At 45.8% G+C, this 20,673-nt stretch overlaps 1 protein-coding gene across 1 annotated transcript in view; it reads right to left on the reverse strand.

Annotated features, from left to right (window-relative positions):
- FAM124A (family with sequence similarity 124 member A) overlaps positions 1-20,463 on the reverse strand; it is a 97,459-nt gene extending 76,996 nt beyond the window's left edge. Inside the window, exons 1-2 of the mRNA XM_049647444.1 lie at positions 20,177-20,463; positions 10,694-10,725 (exon numbers count right to left, since the gene is read on the reverse strand). Of these exons, the coding sequence (XP_049503401.1) occupies positions 10,694-10,725; positions 20,177-20,241 (97 nt within the window). The 5' untranslated portion in view covers positions 20,242-20,463. The remainder of the gene's footprint in view (positions 1-10,693; positions 10,726-20,176) is intronic.
- Positions 20,464-20,673: the final 210 nt, after the last annotated feature.

Raw genomic sequence — 20,673 nt, forward strand, 5'->3', positions numbered from 1 at the left:
TTCTGGGTCTCCCTTTCTCTCTGTTCCTCCCCTGCTTGTGCTCTCTCTCTCTCAAAAATAAAGAAAGATTAAAAAAAAAAAAAAAAAAAAAGTTCTCCTCTCTCAGCCTGAGTTCACAGTACTTTCTTGTAATTGAAAAATGGAATATAGGCTGAGGTGGTTAAGCCAAAACCTGTATTTTCATTTGGCAGAGGAAAACAATGTGGAATCTTTCTGATCCTTAGGCCTTTTACAGCCGTAACGATAGCTGCCTGCCTTCTCTATTCTCACCATCTGCTGCAGGAACGATGTCAGGGATCTGGAAGTGTGGCACTGGCGTGCCAGTGTCCTGCTACACTATTGAGACCCTATTAAGGACACTGTTAAGGACGACATAATAGAGAAAGTAAGACAGGGTCTTTAGACACCCTGCATATTTTTTCCCCTTGAAAAGGAAATATGCATTTTATTTTGTACGTACTTCTAAGTTTCACTCTGAAATAAACCTCCAGATAGGAAGAAGAGGGGGAAGCAAAGGCCAGCCACTCACCAGAGAGCAACGACAAAGACCCTTTAAATTCCAACACAGCCTGGCATAAATTCTGAAAGGGGACTAGGAGGTTGCTAGGTCATTAGTGTGAGAAGGTATAAAAGTGGTAGGAACGAGGGCCATCTCTTGATGGCAGAGTTGTTATCTAAGTCCTTACGACTGTAGTGACTTTGAAAGTTTATGAGAAGGTAACACAGGTCTGTTGCCCACCGAAGTCTGATGCTTAATACTGGACAAAGACCCTCGGAGTATAAAAGGTAAAGGGCTCGACATGACAGAAGCGATGCTAGTATTTGACACAGAATCCTTTCTTCTACTCAGGAATGTGCACTCGTTTTCAACCGCTTCATATATACCTTGTCATTTTCAGCAGTAGCAAAGTCATCCTGAGAGCCAGGAGCTCAAGAAAATTCTACAGACTGGGAGATGAGGCAGCAGGGCTCGCAAACAACAGGGTTAGGATATTCATTGTGTTTTGAGAGGTAAGTTACATCTATCACAACGGAACAGACAAAAGAGGAGGACGGTGACCAAAACCTACCCCAATGATTTGTTCATCAACCAACCCCAGACCTCTAATAACTGGAGCTGGTGGGAGAAGTCCTCACAATTACAGCAATTAAGACTTATTTTACAAAGGGATTTATTCTGGCAGGATGTTGAAAAATCAAACGTTTAGCTATTACAACCGTTTTAGGAAAAAGCACTACGTAGGTGCTCATAAAATATATCCTGACCGCCACAGGAGGAAGACCAGTGATGAGATCTGGTGCTGGCTTTGCTCAGGATCAAACTAGCAATGCAGGGAAGGGAGCCTGCGGACTTTTTTTTTTTCTTTCTGGTTTAAAATTCGATCAAATGTTCCACTGCTTGACCAATCTCAACATGATACTGACATGTTCCTGGTCCTTGTTTCCATTTCCTTAGAAAATATGTACCTTCCAACCCCCTGAAGAACAAGCCTACTGGACAGGACTAGAAAATTAAAGATGGAGGAGGCATTTAGTCTAGCCTCCTCATGTCACAGATGAGGTCCAGCGACTTGCCCAAGTTGACCAGCCACTTAATGGCAGGTCTAGAAAGGAGCAGACATCTCCCAGACTCCCAGTTCGGGGCTCTGCTTCAGCTCTCCTGTAAACAGCCCCAACGACTGCACAGCAGGAGGACACATGTCCCTTCTGGAGCTCACAATCTCAGAAAGCAAGGTATTCACACATGACAAAGAGAAGGAAAACAAAGTGGGAGATGTGTTCTAAACGACACAGCAGATGAATTTTAGAGAGAATACCCAAAGTTCCCATTTACCACAATTTTCTTCTTGCCTTGTGTTCCTCCACCTGCACATTTAGGGCTGTTCATGGCTTCCAGGAGGGTGGGGGCAGATAGGCCCATGAGTCAAGCTCCTGAACTCATATATAGTTTCCAGATCACAGCAGAGAAAACAGTCTTGAAGGGCAAAGGCTCTCTATTGCAAGGGCTGGGGCTCTGGAGACAGAAGAGGCTTTCTGAGCTAAGAAAAGCTAAAAACCTAGAGCAGAGAGGGTTTTCCCCCTGCATCACCCGTGCCATGTTGCCAGAGTGGCCTTTTCAGCTCAGAGATTGTCAGGTTTGGGCTTCCGGTGGAAGGAAGAAGACTGGAAGGGACCTGACCGACGTCTGGATGGCAGAGGGTTTCTGAGAAAGGATCATGTACCGAAACTTCTGGGCCAAGGCCTGCAGGGGTGGAGGTCCCACAGCAGAGAGCACCGTGCCTTCAGCTGCTAGGCGTGAGGGCAGCTCAGAGTGAAGTTCAGCTTCAGTGTAAGTACAGTGGTTCTAGTCTTATGCCTGAGCATGTGACTGTAAAAATTCATACTCACTATAACAGGAGGTTCAAATAGAGTTCTCAACAGAGAGTAGAAAATGCTAGAATGTGACTCCTGAAGCATGCCACCTCATAGAAAGATGCGTCCAAGCTTGAGTCCAGGTTATCCGTGACCTACACACATTTTAGCCTCGCTGTGCTCAAGCCTGAGGCTGTGAAATAAAGACGAATCACAGAGGAAGCCCAGCTCTTTCTGCAACAGACAAATGAAGGACTTCTCACAACTGCTCTTGTTACAAAGGACAGAGAAGCCTTCCAGTCACAGGCTGCACTGCCTTTCTGTGCAAACAATAGTGGCAGGAGATGCCAGGTGAGATAAAAACAAGAGGGGGAGGGAGAGCAGATGGAATATTCCTTCCCTCCCGTAACTAGCGGGTCGTACAAAATAGACGTTTGATCGACGTGGAGGAAGGAGAGAAAGTTTACAAAGAAGAAACGAAGGAAGATGGGCAGGATCCTCTTTGCCTTCCTAATCAATTCTGAATATCGTAAGCTTTAGTGGGTACGACCTGGCTTTTTGCACAATAGTCCCCAAACACTTCCAACTTGTCATAACGCCTGTGCAGAGTACTGATGGATTTGCTGGCTGTTCCTGCTGCTATGTCACAGTGGGAGTGTAATCAATACTGTACTTTTCAGGAGAAACACAGAAAAGACTTCAGGTTGCAGGTCTCCAAAACCCAAGAGTCTCCCCATTTATCACCGTCTCTTCAGAGCACTTTTGACCATTGTTATTGTGTGTGTATCCGTCAATATTGTTTTTCATTCACAAAAATCACAGTTTTTATGAGGCCCTGGCACCCTCATCCATGCCAGGGGGGGGCGAGTGAAATGGTACCCCTGGAGAATGAGCTGACAGTAAGCATCAAAAGCTTTACATGCTTATAGCAATTTCACTTGTAGGAATTTATCCTAAGGAAATAATGAAGGATACACACAAGGATTTAGTATAAAAATACTCCTGGCAATGCTGTTTATAATAATAAAAAAGCCAACAACTGGGCACTGGTGAATGTAAAGAAATATAATGGAATACTGCACAAACTATTGTAGAAGTTTACTGACAACAAAGAAGCTCACATATACTTATTGAGAAAATTAGACTATAAAACTATACTATTTTTGCTAATAATATATAACTCTAGCAATATAGATGCTCAGAAAAAAATCTATAAAGGCAAATTACGACTGTTGGTTATTTCTAGATGGTAGCAATCTGAGTTTTCTTCTTTTTGCTAATATGTATTTTCTGAATTGTCTACAATGACTATGTATTATTTGAGTAATGATAATTACTTAAAATTGAGAAAAGCACCAAGCATGTCAGGAAGGTGGGATGGAAACTACTCACTGCAGACTGTGTTCCCTCCCTCCTTGGGGCGGGTAGTCCGGACGACCCCGGTAGACCAGCTGTCCCTGAAGGGTTACTTCAGCTTCTAAAGGAGAACGTGGTTGTGAGAAGTCGGCCCCCATTTTTCCTTCCTATCCTGGACAGAAACTGACACCACCTCTAGGAGCTGAAGTCACACAGTTAGAACTTATCTTTGGACCCACTGGACTGCACCCTATTTGGGGGGAAGCGGATGCCAGCGTAACAGAGCATCAAAGGAGTTGTTTAGGTGGTAGATGGTCTTCGCCGCTTGATTTCCTAACGTGTACCTTTGCTTGTCGCTTTTTTCTTACCAACTGCCAAATACCAGTGTTTCCCAGCCTTCCGGATTCCCATGCAGAGGACTTTGGCCGTACAGAACCCACACTGTCCAATAACGTCTAAGTGCACTGGTTTTCAGCTCCAGTACCCTCGTTCATCTCAGGCTTCATTCGCTAGTCTGTGATCTTACAGATAAGGCTGGCGCCTGCTTCTCAAAAAAACGAACAAACAAAACAAAACAAAAACAAAACAAAAAAACCCCAAACACACATCTCTAGCTTGCTTGATAAGGACAAACTCTATGTTGTAAAACAAACTACTCAGGAGATAAGGACAAAATTCTATGTTTTAAAATGAACTACTCAGGAGAGGAACACAGTTTTCTTCTTTTAAATGATCAATAATCTATAATTTAAACATTTGTCAAGTGAATTTTTTTTCTCATGTAGATATTATACAAGTCCAAGAGTATACAGATTATGCCATTAAAAATCAGAATCTGAAAGAAATCTGGATAGACCATACCTACCTTGCTCACTGGGGAGATGAGCTAGATTAGTGCCCCTTAAAACTTCAGTACAAACAACTCACATGGCTCAGGGGGTCTGGAGCGGGGCCTGGAATTCTGCATTTCTAATAGTCTCCGGGGTGATGTTGAAGCAGTGGTCTGTGGACCATACTCTGAGTAGCAAGTTTTCCAGTTTGGAGATTTATGTGCTCTGCCAGACCAAGAATACCTTCACTGGGCAGCTGACAAAATGCTGAGCGAGTGGACCCCAACCTGCACCAGCTGGCATTCTGTGGCTCTCAGGCTGCGGCTAAGCCTCCACCTGAGTGGCTTCAAGACCCAGACTTGCCAAAAATGACGCAAGTGGCCTTTTCATTAGAGTTTCCTGCAAGCTAAGTGGCTCCAGATCTAAGAGGAAGGTCCAGGAACATGAGCGTCTCAAACCAGGAGCCATGCTTGTCACAGAAAGCCTCGACGCTTGGAAGCATGAGAAGAGCCACCAACAGCAGGGCCCTCTCTCTAAAAGTCAGGGCAAGCTGGAAGGAGGCCAGAGCATTCCCAGGAGGAGGGAAGAAGCCTTAAGGGCTCTTTCTCACGTAGTGACAGGAGCAATGGCTGTAAGTGTACCAGGTGCCCATTGCCAGGGGATACAAGAGAGACTTCTGAGTCCAAGCTTTAATCCTACAGTCACCGTGGAAGGCAGAGCCACAAAGGAGGACAGAATGGACAAAGCAAGCAGACTATCTGTCCACATGCAAAACATCTTCATGATTTCCGATTGGTCTCTGCAGCCATGGCCACATGTCTAGGAGGGCTGTGTTATCAGGGCCACCAGCGTTCAACACAAGGCCACTCACGGAGACCTTGCCTAGGGTTGCAGATTCATTCCAGCTATGTGGCAGGTCACCCTGAATCTCCTTCAAGAGCAGTCCTGGACGCGAGCGTGCTTTTAATGCACACTGAAGATGGAAATCGTTCTTATTTAGGGTTCACTTCTGGATGCTGCAAAATTAAGAGCTCCCGGCTCAATGGAATGACCAAGTAGGAGTTCAAAACCCTGACTTTCCTCTACTTGGAAATAAGTAGAGTGTTTCTCCCATGCTTTGTTTTATGTCACCTGTTGGCTTTATGACAGTATATCAAACATCATTAGTATCACTAATGAGCCCCTAGGACACTGAAGATGTGGGAAATGGATGACAGTCGTGATAGTCTTGAATGAAGCTACTTAAGACACTTGTCAGATTAGCCCCACAGACCATATTACTATCCATAACCAACTTTGCCTACAAGGCCACATTCTGATCTAGAGAAAATTCGTGACTTTTCTTCTGATGGTTTCACTGCAATAGGAGTGTTTAGCTGGGGATGGACAGGTGGATGTTTTAGTCTCTTTGAAAAACTGTGTACATTGCCAACTTCATGCTGGTCACAAAATTATGCACAGGCAATGGCTAAAATTGTTCTTCATAAGGATTAATGAATAGATCTGGGTTTTTTCCGGATCTTAGGAAATAAGAGCCTACAGGAGCAAGCATTTATTCTGAAAATCATAATGGAGAAAGTATTGTACACAGAAGAAAAAAATGAAAACTATGAAATTTACCCATGGATCAAAGTTAAATTGGCTACCATCACCTTCTCTAAGATACTGACCGTCCTTATTTGCACAACTGGCTTCTTTAAAACATCCATCTGTCAATAACTTGTCTAACAAACCCAGAAAGAAAACAATGAATTTCATTATCCCAAGTCTGAAGTTAGCTCTTGGATACAGAGCCACAGATCATTTTTATTTCAACCTTACCCACCAGCAACAAGTTCCACAGAGCACCCCATGTCCTTTCAGTGTATTGCCTTCAAGGCTCCTTACTTTTACTAATTAAATCGCAATGAGGCTGACCTTTCCCTCTGTGCTGAGGGGAGGCACAGATATGGCCGAAGACAAAATTAAAACGTGGGGTATTTTAATACCTTAAAACTTCAAGGAAATGATGAGACTATGAAGACATGAAAGGGAGAAGATGGTATTTATGTGGAAAGATGTGCCTGTGAGACGAGGCAGCCTTAGGAAGGGATAAGATGTCCTCGCAGACAGCAGGAAGGCAAGACCCACAAGCCCCTGTAGCAGCTCTAAACCAGCCACAAGGCCTTGTGATGAACCGAAGACGCCTGACTTTCCTATTTGAAAAATGCCTGGGATCACTTGACCCTTTTTCCTCAAGAAGAGATTGGGTCCAGAGGCCCGCGGCATCAGGTCACAGATATGGCGGACCCAGGAAAGCTAAGAGGACAGAACTCCACCGGACTTACAGCCTGTGGGAGCTCTGGACCAGCAGGGAGAATGCAGGCAGGAAACAGGGAAGCTGCCTGAGTCACTGGAAGGACAGAGCAGGGAGCTAGGAAAAGAAAGCTGGGGAAACAACAGGAGAGCAGGAATCTGAGGGCTGCGTGGGTTGAAGAACAGATTCCGTGACTCCTGCCCACCCCATGATGTGTCCCTTCCCTGCATACCTTGGTATGCGGTCTGAGGCTCAAATCAGCAGAACACGCTGTACATGACCCTTTCTCCATAATTTCAGATACGGGGAATTCCTCAGGGCATTGCCAAGGGCCTCGGTATCACTTCAAAGGATCTTCTACCATTTGCATTTTGAAAAGTATGAAGTGGCACAAAATTGTGAGGCATTTCTGCTGCCATTGGCAGTTTATACGGTAAAGAGTTAATGACTATACCTGAATTGTGAGAAGGAGCAGTTTTAAGGCACAGATTAGGAGGGCAAACAGAGGAGGCTGTTGGAGAACAGTCTCCAATAAAGAGAACTAGTTAATTCTTTGACCCCCTTCTCCTGGCCGTATCCTGGGGCTAGAGATCCTCAAGAAATGTCACATTGTCCTAAAGATACCATTTTTAAGCTCCCAACGTATTCTAAGAATAATTCTCCAAGTCTGATTATAATCTTTATCTGAATGAAAATATTCAATCATACATGATGGGAATTTCATTAGCATTACCTGGCACAGTTGATTTTCTTCTCCCAGCATAATTATTGTTTTTATTTTATCCTGTTTATAAATTTTATTTAAATCACTTAAGAATGCAAATTGTACATACTGGCTTGATGATCTTCTAACCAGTTTTCAGGAAAAACCACCTAAAATTCTGGGAGTATAAATCAAATTCATCCTTCCTAGGAAGTATTGTGATTTATTGAGATCTGAGTGTTAACAGTGTGTTTCGCTTTGTAGAAAGCACGAAGGAAAAGCTTGTCAGCTCTGCCAGTCTAAAAAAGGCAAAGGGACCCATTGCAAGTAGAAAAAAAACTTACCCAAATTGACATTCACCCCATTTACAAAACTATCCATTAAAGAAGCCTCCCCAGCCACTTCCCCAAGAACTGGAAGTGACACCAAACACATTCAATGGAAATGTGATTCTGTGGTCCTTGAGGTCAAGGGAAAACAGAATGCCCAGTGAGCCGCATGCCCTCCCTGACTCCATTCCAGAAGTAGGATGTAGGAGACCTAAGTCCCACACCACACCACTGCTTCACTACTTTGTCTTGGTGATGACCTTTCTTCTTCTGCCATCAGGGGCAGGCAGCATGAGGAAACAGCCCCTGCATTCTGAGGGAAAAGAGGATACCTAAATAGCAACCAGTGCCCTCGGAGGAAGCTTTCCTGCCAATTCTAGCAATGATGAAACCCGACCGTGGACAAACGGACTCTAACCCTAGCTCAACCCACGCAAGTTCTTATGCCCCTGTGAACTCAGGAATGAATGGATAAAAGAGCATCATGTGAATGTTGAACAGGAACCACTAGAAGACAGAAAAATCCATTTCCTAACAGTAAATGGTTAGAACCAAGGCTCAGATCCCAACCAGAAATCAGAACTGAGTCATTCAGAGAGACTGCCCAAGGGCAGGGGAATGACGATGAGATGCAGGGTCAGGACGACAAGTGGGAACTGGGACTAGTCAGCTCTGTGGGTCCTGCCAGTCACATAGAGGGTGTTGGCACAGGTGGGGCTGTGACAAGGAGCGACCCTAGAACTGAATCCTTCAGGATGGACAGTAAAATCTTTCTACTCAGTCCTCTGAATGTGATTATCTCGTTCATGGGGAAATGAGGTTTTTAACATCTACCTGGAAAATACTTTTTATTATTAGAGCACTGTCAAACTTATGTTTTTAAAGGACAGATTTAAGGCTTCAGACTTAGTTTTTTTTTCTTTTCAGAAAGGGCCCACTCTGTTACCTTTCACTGACTGCTAAAGGGGCCTTCTCCTACATCTGGGTGTGGCCAGGATTTGTGCTCCTGGCTGGGAGGAAAGACAGGCCAGGCAAACACTAGGCAAAGACAGCCAGGGACCCAGCAGTATCCACTCACCCCTTCTTCCTGCCCAGAACAAGGATGTGATGCCTGTGGTAGAGGCAGCCATCTTGTAACTCTGAGGCAACCCTAAGGACAGAAGCCAAAAGCCAAGCAAAACGATAAAAGAAGCTTCCCTATCAGACCTGCATTGTCTCCTCTGAGGTTTTTTTTTTTTTTAATGTTAGAGGAAAACAAACCCCTACCTAAGTCCTTATTTTTTTCTCTATTATTTATAGCCAAATACATGTCCTAACTAAAATATGAAATGCATACACATCCTCACTTACCTAGAGGTCCCAACACTGAAGACTGAGGCAGGAATCACCAAACATTTAAAGAGAAAAGGAAGAGCAATAAACGGCTATTGATCCCAGTTGCACTGAGAGAAATTCCAACTCAGAGATGGCAATTAAAATAATGGAGAGGAAAGCGTCCCAAACCAAATTACCGGTTTCGCTGACAAGAGAGGTGCTTTGTTGTGACCCAGAGGACTGATTTGAGAGCTACGAATTGAGCAAAGGCTTTAGGCAAGTATTTCATAAAAATCATTCTTAAAGAAATGTAGCTTCTGGGCAAAACTGAGTGGAATGAGAATGGCAGCGTAGAGAGAGAGAGTTCAAGACAGGCTTCCCTGGTTTGTAGGAATCCAGAAGCTTCTGGGAGGGAATGCAAATCACTGGAGCATTATTCTCATTATTACTAATGGTTCTTAATAACTAAGGGGCAATGTTGGGTCTCCAGTTGGCTGAAATGATCACAGATTATTCGCCGCAGTTATACTAATAACTAAATATAATTTGACACTAAATTACAATTCCAGAAATACAGCTTTCTGCACAGTCTCTTATTGCAAAGGAAAACTAAGCAAGAACATCAATAAATAGAATAATCCAATTAAGTGGCCTTCCATTTGAGTACTATTTAGAATTGAGGCTTAACAGGGAAGTAAGATAGGAAAAACGATTCAGTATTTACTGATTCAAATAATCAGGGCTTTTATTGTAAGACAATTTTTTGTTATTTTAAAATAGGTGTTTAATTAATCTGAATGGCTTTGGTCATTTATGTAGTGATCCTAATCACTGCAAATTGTTCCTAGATATAAGGCCTAATTTCCCATGAGTAGATTTACTTGTAAATTAGCGTTTAATACAGGCATATTTTTCTATGCTTACAGTGTGTTTATAAACATATTCCCAATCACTTCTTTTTTTAACCACATAGGACAATCACCTATGACATCTGTCTGCAGATACAAAACTACAAGGGAGGACATTGACCCAACAGATGAACCGAGGCCACCCCATGCATGCTCTGAGCTGTTAGCCTTTGGGCTGTAGGTTTTTGATAAATGTTTGTTGAATGAATAACCTCAGATTATTCAGAGAGGCTGTTTTAGAAGCATCCGTCCTAACGGAGCCTAGGCTACTTCCTCTAGACTCAGTTTCCAAAGGGAAAGTAGTGGCCTTAACAGAAGAATCACCCAAGGTATCCTTGCCAAAGAGCATGATACGGGATCCTCTGACTCTGAAAGCTGGGGCTTTTCCTGGAGAATTTAAGAACTAGTTAGTTCTTAGAGCTAGTTAGTTCTGAAATCAAGGTACAAATAAATTCTCCAGGAAAAGCCCCAACTTTCAGAGTCAGAGGATCCTGCATCATGCTCTTTGGCAAGGATACCTTGGGTGATTCTTCTGTTAAAGCATGGGTTACACAGGTAGGTGGGGCTGAGAGGCCAGTGCTGAAGGACATTTAAACCATACTTACTGCTGGTGGAGGACATGTGGCTGTAGTCAGACCTGAAACACAAAACCTTGGTGTTAGTAGGATTAGACATTATTTTTCTTTATCCAAATGATTTCTTCATGCCAGAATTTTAAAAAACAGTCTTACAGTGTGGTAAGTAGCCATTTAAATGTGAGGAAATACCACAAATCAAAAATTGTAGTGCAGAGGGATTTTGTGTAAAATAAAATTACGTCTGAATGTGAAGGCAAAATTTTAAAGGCATTTTATTTTTTAAAAATTTTTTTAAATGTTTATTTTTCAGAAAGAGAGAGTGAGTGAGAGCGAGAGCACGCGTGCGAGTGGGGTAGGGGCAAAGATGGGGTGGGGACAGAGGATCCAAAGCCGGCTCCATGCGGAGAGCAGACAGCACAAAATGGGGCTAGAACCCATGAACTGAGAGATCATGACCGGAGCCGCAGTTGGACACTCAACCGACTGAGCCACTCAGGCACCCCCAAAGGCACTTCAGAAAGCGGGGTTCCTTCATGTGGGCTCTCTGGATCTCCAAGATGGCAGACCAGCTGGGTCCTGAACCATCTAAATTCACTGGCAAATTTTTGAATGGAAGCTTATCTTTCTGGGGAGAAGGCTCAAAGTTTTCAACACATTCTCAAGGGGGTTCATGATTCTCCAGAAGGTTAAACCTCCGCAAATGAGCACCCTTCAAGTTAGCTCCACACCACGGGGAAATGTTTCTTGGCTGCCATCAGCAGAGCGATGATGGAACCCGGCGGCAGCAGTGTGAAGGGACCCTGGCTCATGAGGGCTTCCACAATCAGGGTGTGGCTGGCCCTCAGGAAACACAAAGGCACAATGATGCTTGACTGATTTCAGTTCCAGCTGAGACGAAATCCTGCTGCATATTAGAGTAACAGGATGTGGGCTGTGATAGGGAAAGGGAAAAAGGCAGGGTAAGGGCCAGGGTGAAATTACCCATCAGTTTCTAGGCTGAAAGACCAGCTCCTGGCACTCAGCCTCTGTGAGAATGGGAATCTGGCCAAGGATCTGCCTGCTTAATCTCTATGAAGTTTCTGCTCTACTTGTGTGGCTGGGAAGCCTTCCCTCTCTGGCAACGTATAAGGTATAGAAGCTCTTGGTTTTCTCCCCCCAGTGTCCCAAAGTCATTCTCAGTAGAAAATTAATCTCTCAAGCATGTAGGGATTTATTATGCAAGTGGTAGTTAGGGGATATGGTTATGCAAATAAAGTAGTTAATTATGTTTAATTTTCTACATACACCCTCCTTTTATTTACTTAGTCTCATGTTGCCTTTCTTAAATTATCCAATTTTCACTCCACTGACTTTGTTACCACATCAACAAAGCATATACAAAGCTTCAAAAAACATCACAAAAAAAACACACCTCTTACCCGTTGAAATAACCTACATCTCTCATGCCAAATGATGCACTGATTTATTGGTAGAGGAACAAAATGGAAGGAAAACAGCATGTAGTTTCCCCTTTTCAAATGAAATGCTTTAGCAGTTACAGAATCACTGAATTTTAAAGCTGGAGAGAATAGCAACTACTAACATTTGCAAATCCCTTTATGTATTACAAACTGCATCCGCCTACATCTAATCCAAGTTTTTACATTCCTGGTTAGGAAACTAAACTGATACTATTGGTGAGGAGACCAGGAGGTGAGCAACGATAGGGACTTGAAGTACGAGGGCAGGGTGATGGCAAGACAGGAGCTGAAAGGTGGAAGGATTGGCTGGGGCATGGTGACACGCTGGCTAAGGAAAATGCAAGGGAGGACGGTCAGGATCATTAACCCCAGTGTTGGGGCATTAAATTCTTTCTGGAACCAGGGGGACTAAATTAACTTTAGGACAAAACTTAGAAATCTAACTGTAGGGCCGCCTGGATGGCTCAGTCAGTTAAGCACCTGACTCTTGATTTCAGCTCAGGTCCTGATCTCCCAGTTTGTGAGATTGAGCCCCATGTCGGGCTTGGCACTGACAGAGCAGAGCCTGCTTGGGATTCTCTCTCTCTTCCTCCCTCCCTGTCTCTTGCTATCAAAATAAATAAACTTAAAAAAAAAAAAACAAGAAATGTAATTGTATATGAATGCAACAAATGGTCAACAGGCATTTTGCAACGACCAAACAATCCCAATCCAATATGATCATCTTAGGATGGTCAGGCTTTAAAGCAATTTCATGACAATTCAAATGAAACATTCAATGGCAATGTGTGATTGGACTATGTATTAAAAATGTGTATTTTCAGCTAGGATTTTCCAAATACTCCTGAGGCAGATGCGTTTCACAAATGCATAAGGGCATGCATGCAGATGGATGTGAATGAAGAATGGAATTTACATGCGACACCTATTTCGAGAATCTTAAGGTATAACGGCAGTATTTTTAGGCTAGGTGCTTGTGTAACAAAGGTCCCGGCCGTGCATCTCTCTGTATGTAGTTCTTGTGACTAAAGGCACCGCCTGGGTCAGGCCTGACAGCTGGTCAGTCTCCTGACTGTCACTCTCGTCTCGCTCCAGTTCCTTCCCCAAACAGCAGCCAGTCTTTGCGAAGCACAAATCTGATCCTGTCACTCTCTGGATGAAGCCCCAGCTCAACAGTGTACCACATAAACCCCTCTTTCCATGAATGATGGCCTCTGTCCAGCTCTGCAGTCTCATCCATCACCCCAACCTCCATCCCTGTCCACCATCAAAACGGAAATCAAACAGGAAGAAAAGTCACCTAAAGACTCACAGTGCTCTCCAACCGCTGATCCTGTTTATGTAATTTGTACACAGTTGCCATAATGATGGAGATACAATTCTAAACTGCTCTTTTCACCAAATACCGTCACGACATGTTGCTATAGTTCCTGTAATTATAATTGTAAAGTGATGTACTGTAATTTATTCAACCATTTGCCTGTTGTTTGCTATATGATTGTTTCTGATTGTTCACTTCTGAAAGCACACAGAGATGAGATACTCATAAATATAGCTTGAGATTTACTTTCTTTTCCTTACAAAAATTATCATGAGGGGAAACAGGAACTGAGTCAAGCTATGGGCACTTTTATAGCTCATAAAATACATTCCAAATAACTCCAAAAGATTATTTACTGCAATTATTATATTGCTGGTGAAAGACAAACTGTAAAGCTTAAAACAATTTTGTGCTTAAAGAGGTTCAAAAAGTTTCAGCTAATGACTACAGTTCTCTGGAGGGGCAGATAATCTCCAGTTTTTAAAAAAATTTTTCTTAATGTTTACTTATTTTTGGCAGAGAGAGACAGGGCATGAGCAGGGGAGGGGCAGAGAGAGAGGGAGACACAGAATCCGAAACAGGCTCCAGGCTCTGAGCTGTCAGCACAGAGCCCGACGCGGGGCTCGACCTCACGGACCGCGAGATCATGACCTGAGCTGAAGTCGGACGCTCAACCTCAAATGAGCTTTTTTAAGGTAGGAGGGAACAGTAGTGAATCCTGTTTATTGGTCTCACATCCTAAGAATTGATCCACCTGGTTTTGCACAAGACATTCAACTCTACGAGAATAAAGCATGAAAGGAGAACCCATGAATTTTAGGAAGAAAATGTATGGGCACATGACACAGATAAGTAGAATAATGCAAGGATTGTAGATCTTCACACATCTGACACATATAGGAGACACATTTGCAAACATTACATTTATTTGGTACCTCTGCCAATAATGACCAGAAAGTCAGATGCAGTGCCTTCACTGTAGTTTACTTACAATTATACATATAGGGATTATATATAAAAGGGTCTGCACTTAAGACAGGTTATCACTGTCAGAAGCCATATACCTTCTTAAATTCTCTTTTCCAGGAAAATCTTGGCAGAAGAATTGATCTTGGCATTTTAGTAATATTGATCTTGAGGTTTCTCTAAAACATCAGCTCAGTGCATTATGGATCTCATCTGTTAGCTCTCAGTCCATTGAATTAGATGCCATGGTAATTTAGAGCTAACTAGCCCCACCTTGAACACAAAGATAATAGAGTGCCTAATAGATCATCCTGTCTTCTCTGCAAGATTTCACCTTTTACTGTTCTCTAAACCTGTCCCATCTTCAAATGTATTCCCCCTAACCTTTCCCATTCACCTGCTTTATAAACAGTAGACCTGTGAATTGTTTGCTATCTCTTAAATCAACTGAAATGTCAGGTGGAGGTCACCCAAAGGGTATGGTATGACCCTATGTTTTCAGAAGCTCAGTGACAGGTGACATGGAAGTGGAGGTTCATTAGTGCCAGATCAACCGTCTGAATGAAAATAATCCAGGGTGCCTGGGTGGCTCAGTTGGTTAAGCATCCAACTTCACCCTAGGTCATGATCTCATGGCTCATGAGTTTGAGCCCCGTGTCGGGCTCTGTGCTGACAGCACAGAGCCTGCTTCAAATCCTCTCTCTCTCTCTCTGCCCCTCCCCCGCTCACCTCTCTCTCAAAATAAGTACACAAACGTTTATACAGTATTAAAAGTATAATTTATCAGATAACGGTCATATTTGAAAGAGTGTCTCAGAAGCCAAATCTGGGAGACACCACTAATGAAACACCCGTTGTAAAGCATTTGTCTCACTCTGTGTCTTTTATTTTGGTTTACAACAACACTGCCCATCCCTCTGTTAAGGGATTCTGTTTCTTAAGATAGTTTCTTAAGATAGTAACTGGCTTGCCAGTTTTTTTCTAACGAAAAGTACACAGAAGCACAAAGCTTGCTTTCACGTGCATTTGGAAAAGGAGAGCTTCAAAATGACATCAATTGCCACAGAAGAATACTAGTTTGCCTTTAATCTTGGCCTGTACTAGGTGGGTCAGACAGCAGAGATAGCATTTCGAGCAAAAGACAATGCCTGAGCAGGAAACGAGAATTAATTGCAGATCGATGGCTCTTTGAGAGGCACGAGGTGGGAAGCAAGCTGGAGACCCAGGCTTCCATTTTAGGCCACTAACTAGTCGTGCACCCTCTGAACCTCCATTTCCTCCTCTGTAAAATCATAACATTTATCCTATCCTCTCGCAGATGTTCTGAACGATGATCAAATTTCTTAGGGCATTGAAAAACATCAGAGCATCCACTGCGATGAGTATAAAGAACATATGATCTTGAGGGCACCTGGAAATACACATTTTTATTAAATACAACTGTAAGTTTGTCATTTGGAGTGTTGTTCGTAACAGCAGTAATAGCGTGATGAGAAATAACGTACTGAGGGTTAACTTACACCAGGCACTGTTCTAGGGGCTTTAAATGTAGAGGCTAATTCTCACAAGCACCCTGTCAGGTGGGTACTTCTATCGTCATCCCCGTTTTACAGCAGAGAAAACTAAAGGCACAGAGTTGAACCCCAGTAACCCGACTCTTTTGACTGTCACTTTTTAAAAATGTTTTTATTTGTTTTTGAGTGAGTGAGAGAGAGCCTGTGAGTCGGGGAGGGGCAGAGAGAGAGAGAAGGGGACAGAGGATCAGAGAGCCCGATGCAGAGCCTGAACTCATGAGCTGTGGGATCATGACCTGAACCGATGCTGGAAGCTTAACTGACTGAGCCACGCAGGCACCCCTGATTGTCAATGTCAGAGTGAGCAGCACAGTTGCCCACCGGCAGTTGGGATGCACAAAAATTCTTAGAGCCTTCTCTTTGATCATGCTGCCGAAAGGATTGATAGCTCCGTCGATACCTCCAAATCCCTTGCTCCTATGTTTTGTTCACACTGGCCTGGCAATAGGCCTTCTCCCCCCAAACCTTGATGATCTCAACCACTCACCGTCTCCCTTACTGCCTGTCCCTAAGGAGCTGACCACCGCTTCAGGAAAGTAAATAGCAAGGTGGAGCGGTACCTTCATCCAGTCACAATCACTGATCCCAGTGATCCCAGGCGGGTTCTCACTCAGCGGTGCCCAAACTATTTCAAACCTCCATTTTCCTGGGGCCCCTGGGTGGCTCAGTCGGTTAAGCATCCGACTTCGGCTCAGGTCATGATCTCGCGGTCCGTGAGTTCGAGCCCCACATCAGGCTCTGTGCTGACAGCTCAGAGCCTGTTGCAGATTCTGTGTCTCCCTCTCTCTCTGACCCTCCCCCGTTCATGCTGTCTCTCCCTGTCTCAAAAATAAATAAACGTTAAAAAAAAAATTATTAAAAAAACCCCTCCATTTTCCTGAGGGAGGGGGCCGCACCTGCCTGGAACGGAAAGCCATCTTCCCCGCCAGGTTGTAAGAAGAGACGGGCCTCCCCTTCTATGCAAAGCCCATCTAACCGAGGGGTCTGAAGTCCAACATATCTCCACCTTTTCAGAAAGTGGACGTCACAAACCATTGGTTTTTCTGTATCTCCATTCTTTCCCTTTCACAGAGTCTTTTCTATAAACACGTATTTATAGGAGACCGATTATTGCCTATGTTTCGGGAATCCTTCCTGCACCCCCCCTACCCTCCTCCTGCTACGGCCTCTCCTCGCCCCTCCCTTTCTCGGACACAGCACTCTAGCGACCTCCTCTGCAGCACGTTCTGCTCCCTCCTGGAGTCAGGAGGAGAGGACGTGGCTTCTGCCTCCACCACTCCTCTACTCCACCCTTCCTTCATTACCTCCATTTGAGAAAAAGAGCACCTCGAGTTCCTGCATCTTAATGCACTTCTCAGTGGCACAGCTGATGCCTTTCCCTTCTTCCCCTTGGCCTCTAGGAAACCACATTCCTCCTTTTGGTCCCCATGCCTACTTTCCCTTAGGCCCCTTTATTAGCTCCTCCTCCTTCACCCACTTCTCAAGGCTGGTCTTAAATAGTACCTGCTTCACAGCGTTGTTGAAGGATTACATAAAAGGCTCAGCGCAGTACCCAGCATGGAGTAAATGCTAGTAAGGGTTTGCTATTTACTGCCTTTAGTTGATTTAAATCTGCTCCCAGGACTGCAACTGCCATTTTTAGGCCGACGGTTCCCCCGATGCAGTGTCATCAGGCTGACCTCCTAAGACAGATACACTCAACGGCTGGCTCATCACCTTTCAGACGTCTCCCAATACCTCAGACACAACATGTTGAAAATGAAACTTCTCCTACGCTACCCAACTTCCTTTGGAGGGGATCACAGGCTACTTCGAGCATCTGATGAAAAACCAGTCTCTTCTCACAAAAAGCCACAAAGAACATCATTTTGCATAAAATTTCAAACAATTCATGGACCTCAAATTAACGATCCCTGCCCGAGCATATGTGTCACTTGAGCTGAGTCTGGAATGAAGGTAGAGTTTCACCCGGTGGACAGGCATGCCAGGTGGAGAAGGGCATAGCTGGCGAAAAGGGCGGCCCGACAAAGGCAAGGAATCAGAAACACCTTGCTCATGTGGCTTGATGCTGGGTACGAGGGCGGTCCTGCCGAAAAATAAGGCCAGAGAGACAGAGAAGGACCCAGTAACACCAGGGGGACTCATAGGCCAGTCTAAGCTCTTTGTTATAGATGCCAGAGCCGCTAAAAGTTTGGAAGGGAGAGGGAGAGAATCAGGTTTGTATTTTAAAAATAGTCATGACAGCAAACACGTATTAAGTGCTTTCTACATGCTTGGTAGATAGTCTTGACAGGTAGTTTTAGGAAAGCGAGAGAGGGCTAGAGGGGGCAAACTCTGCAAAAGCTAGGAAACTGCGAGCGGCTTTTTCGTCACCAAACCAAATTTCAGGAAATATATGACTATGTGGCCAATGCAAGATTACTAACTCTACATCAAAACTCTTTTATTTTAGTGCATGCCATTTTACTTTGATCTTTAGCTTAAGGATGCTACTAAGGCCATAAGTAAACAATTCTATTCTGTTACAACTACACACTTCAGTGACAGAAGCAGTGAACAGAAGTTCTGGTGTCCGTATGTTCAGCAAGCCCCTCCCAGGAACGCTGGCAGCTGTCATGTTGTTCGCGGGGATCCCAGGGAGTTGTCACTCCTGGGTCAGGGCCTCCCCTCCACTTCTCCGGGACAGAATCTTTGGGGAAAACACCTGTCTTAGGTGAGCTTTGCAAACTGAAAATGGATGAACCTGTTAGTGCCTTATTTAACCCAGCTGAAAACGAGCTAGTTTGTTTTGCTTTGTTTTCTTCTTCTATTCATGGCCTAGCTAACTAGGGGCAGAAGGAAAAAAAAAAAAAAAAGCCAGGATCTTCAATTAAAATTGATAAATGCCTTATACACTACATGTGGGGGGAAAAAACAAGGGAGTGCAGTGTTTGGAATCAGGTTACTTCACCAGAATGTAACTGGGCTCCACAGTGAGCCATAAATGATTGCAAGTTGGGATGACAGGGAAAGCCCATTGCTGTAGGGTGTAAGGTCCCAGATTTGGGCTAGGAATGCGTGGAGCCTGCAGGGGCTGGGTCCGCAGGAGTGAGTGCCTAGGAAGCCTAACCCCTTGTGCCCATTCTGGGACTGGACTCTCTTCCTGTCCTCACAGGGCTGCCAAGCCCCGAGATTATAGTCTAAATGTCCTCAACTTTCCAGGAATGAGGCTTTCTGTTATCTGGGCAGCTCCAGCCCACCCCCAGGGTTACTCCAGAGAGGAAAGGACATCCTTTCCTCCTGGGTCAGAATTCGCATCCTGGATGTTTGCTGACTCTGCACAGGGAAATCCTCTGGCGATAGGAGCTGGGTGGAAGCATTTACAATGACATTCATCTCCTTAAAGATACTCGGTCTTTTGTCCCACTCAGGAAAACCGTGTCGTTGGGAGAAGGCTAATTAGTCCCCAGAGATAAAGGTCTGGGCTACATGTTTGAGTCCGATGAAGCTGTTTCTTTAAGCAGGGCTGGATCATAGCACCATTTTCACCCCACCTGTACCCAAGGCTGGGACAGGTGCGCAGAGAGAAGTTCGGCGGAGAAATAGGAGTCGAGCAGCGGGTCTCAGCAAGCACAATAAAGCCGGGAATGAAAAATGTCACCCTCTTACAGGATTCTGAAAGAATTTAGGTGCCGGGTGTCCTATCCTCTTTCCGTCCCCAGCCCCCAGCCCGGACTCCAGAGAGCTGCGGGGCTAGAAGAATAAAGTCCTCGTAGAAGGTGGAAACAAGTGCAAGCGCATCTCCTAACGATGATCTCAGGGGGGCACCGCATTTGCCGGGTACTCGACATCATCTCCGCGATAACGGGGGGCAAGGAGGGGCGGGATGTGGTGGTGTGCGGGGGGTGGGGGGAGTTACTCTGAACCTTGAGTCCTTGCACTTTCCTCCCCCGGGGGGTGGGGCCCGCCCTGCCCGGGGCAGCTACGGACCACGCTGCGCTGCCCTCGGGGACCGCCCAGGAGGAAGCCGGCCCGCCACAGCCCCTCTGCCTTCCACCGGGGGTCCGGCAGGAGGGGCAGCCCGCGCGGCCCCGTCCGGCCCCAGCGGCTCCGGTTCTGCCGCGGGGTCCGGGAAGGTCCCGGGCAGGGAGCAGCCGCAGCGCAACTCGGAGAGCGTCCCCCGCCCACGGCCCGGCCCGGCGCGGCTCACCCTCCGGTCTCGGCGCCCGAGTCCACGCAGTCATCCTCCTCGCCACCGCCCGTTTTGGGGTCCATGGCGCGCTCCCCGCCGCGCTCGGCTGGCGGGCGCCGGCGTGACCCGGGGCGAGCTCCCTGTGGGCCGCCCCGCCCGGCCCCGCCTAGCCCAGCCCGGCCCGAGCTGGCTGGGCTCACTGCGAGCGTCTCGCGGCTCCGGGCTCCGGGAAACAACTCGGGCGCCAGCCGCGCTCCGCAGCCCCGCGCCGCGCCCTCTCCTGGCGGCGCCCGGCCGCGCACTGGCTGCCGCTCCCCGCCCGGCCCCGCCCCTCGCCGCTCGGCCGTGTGAGCGTGTGCGTGTGCGCGCGGGGGTGCGCCCGCGTGTGTGCGGGTGAGCGGGGGCACGTGCGCGCGCAAGAGGGTGGGTGCACGGGGCGTGTGCGCGTGTGCGCGCGCGCGTGCCGGCGAGCGAGGGGGTGGGCACGCGCGCGAGAGGGTGTGTGCCCGGGGTGT

Source organism: Panthera uncia (genome assembly GCF_023721935.1).
Source record: "Panthera uncia isolate 11264 chromosome A1 unlocalized genomic scaffold, Puncia_PCG_1.0 HiC_scaffold_16, whole genome shotgun sequence".
NCBI classification, from domain to species: Eukaryota; Metazoa; Chordata; class Mammalia; order Carnivora; family Felidae; genus Panthera; species Panthera uncia.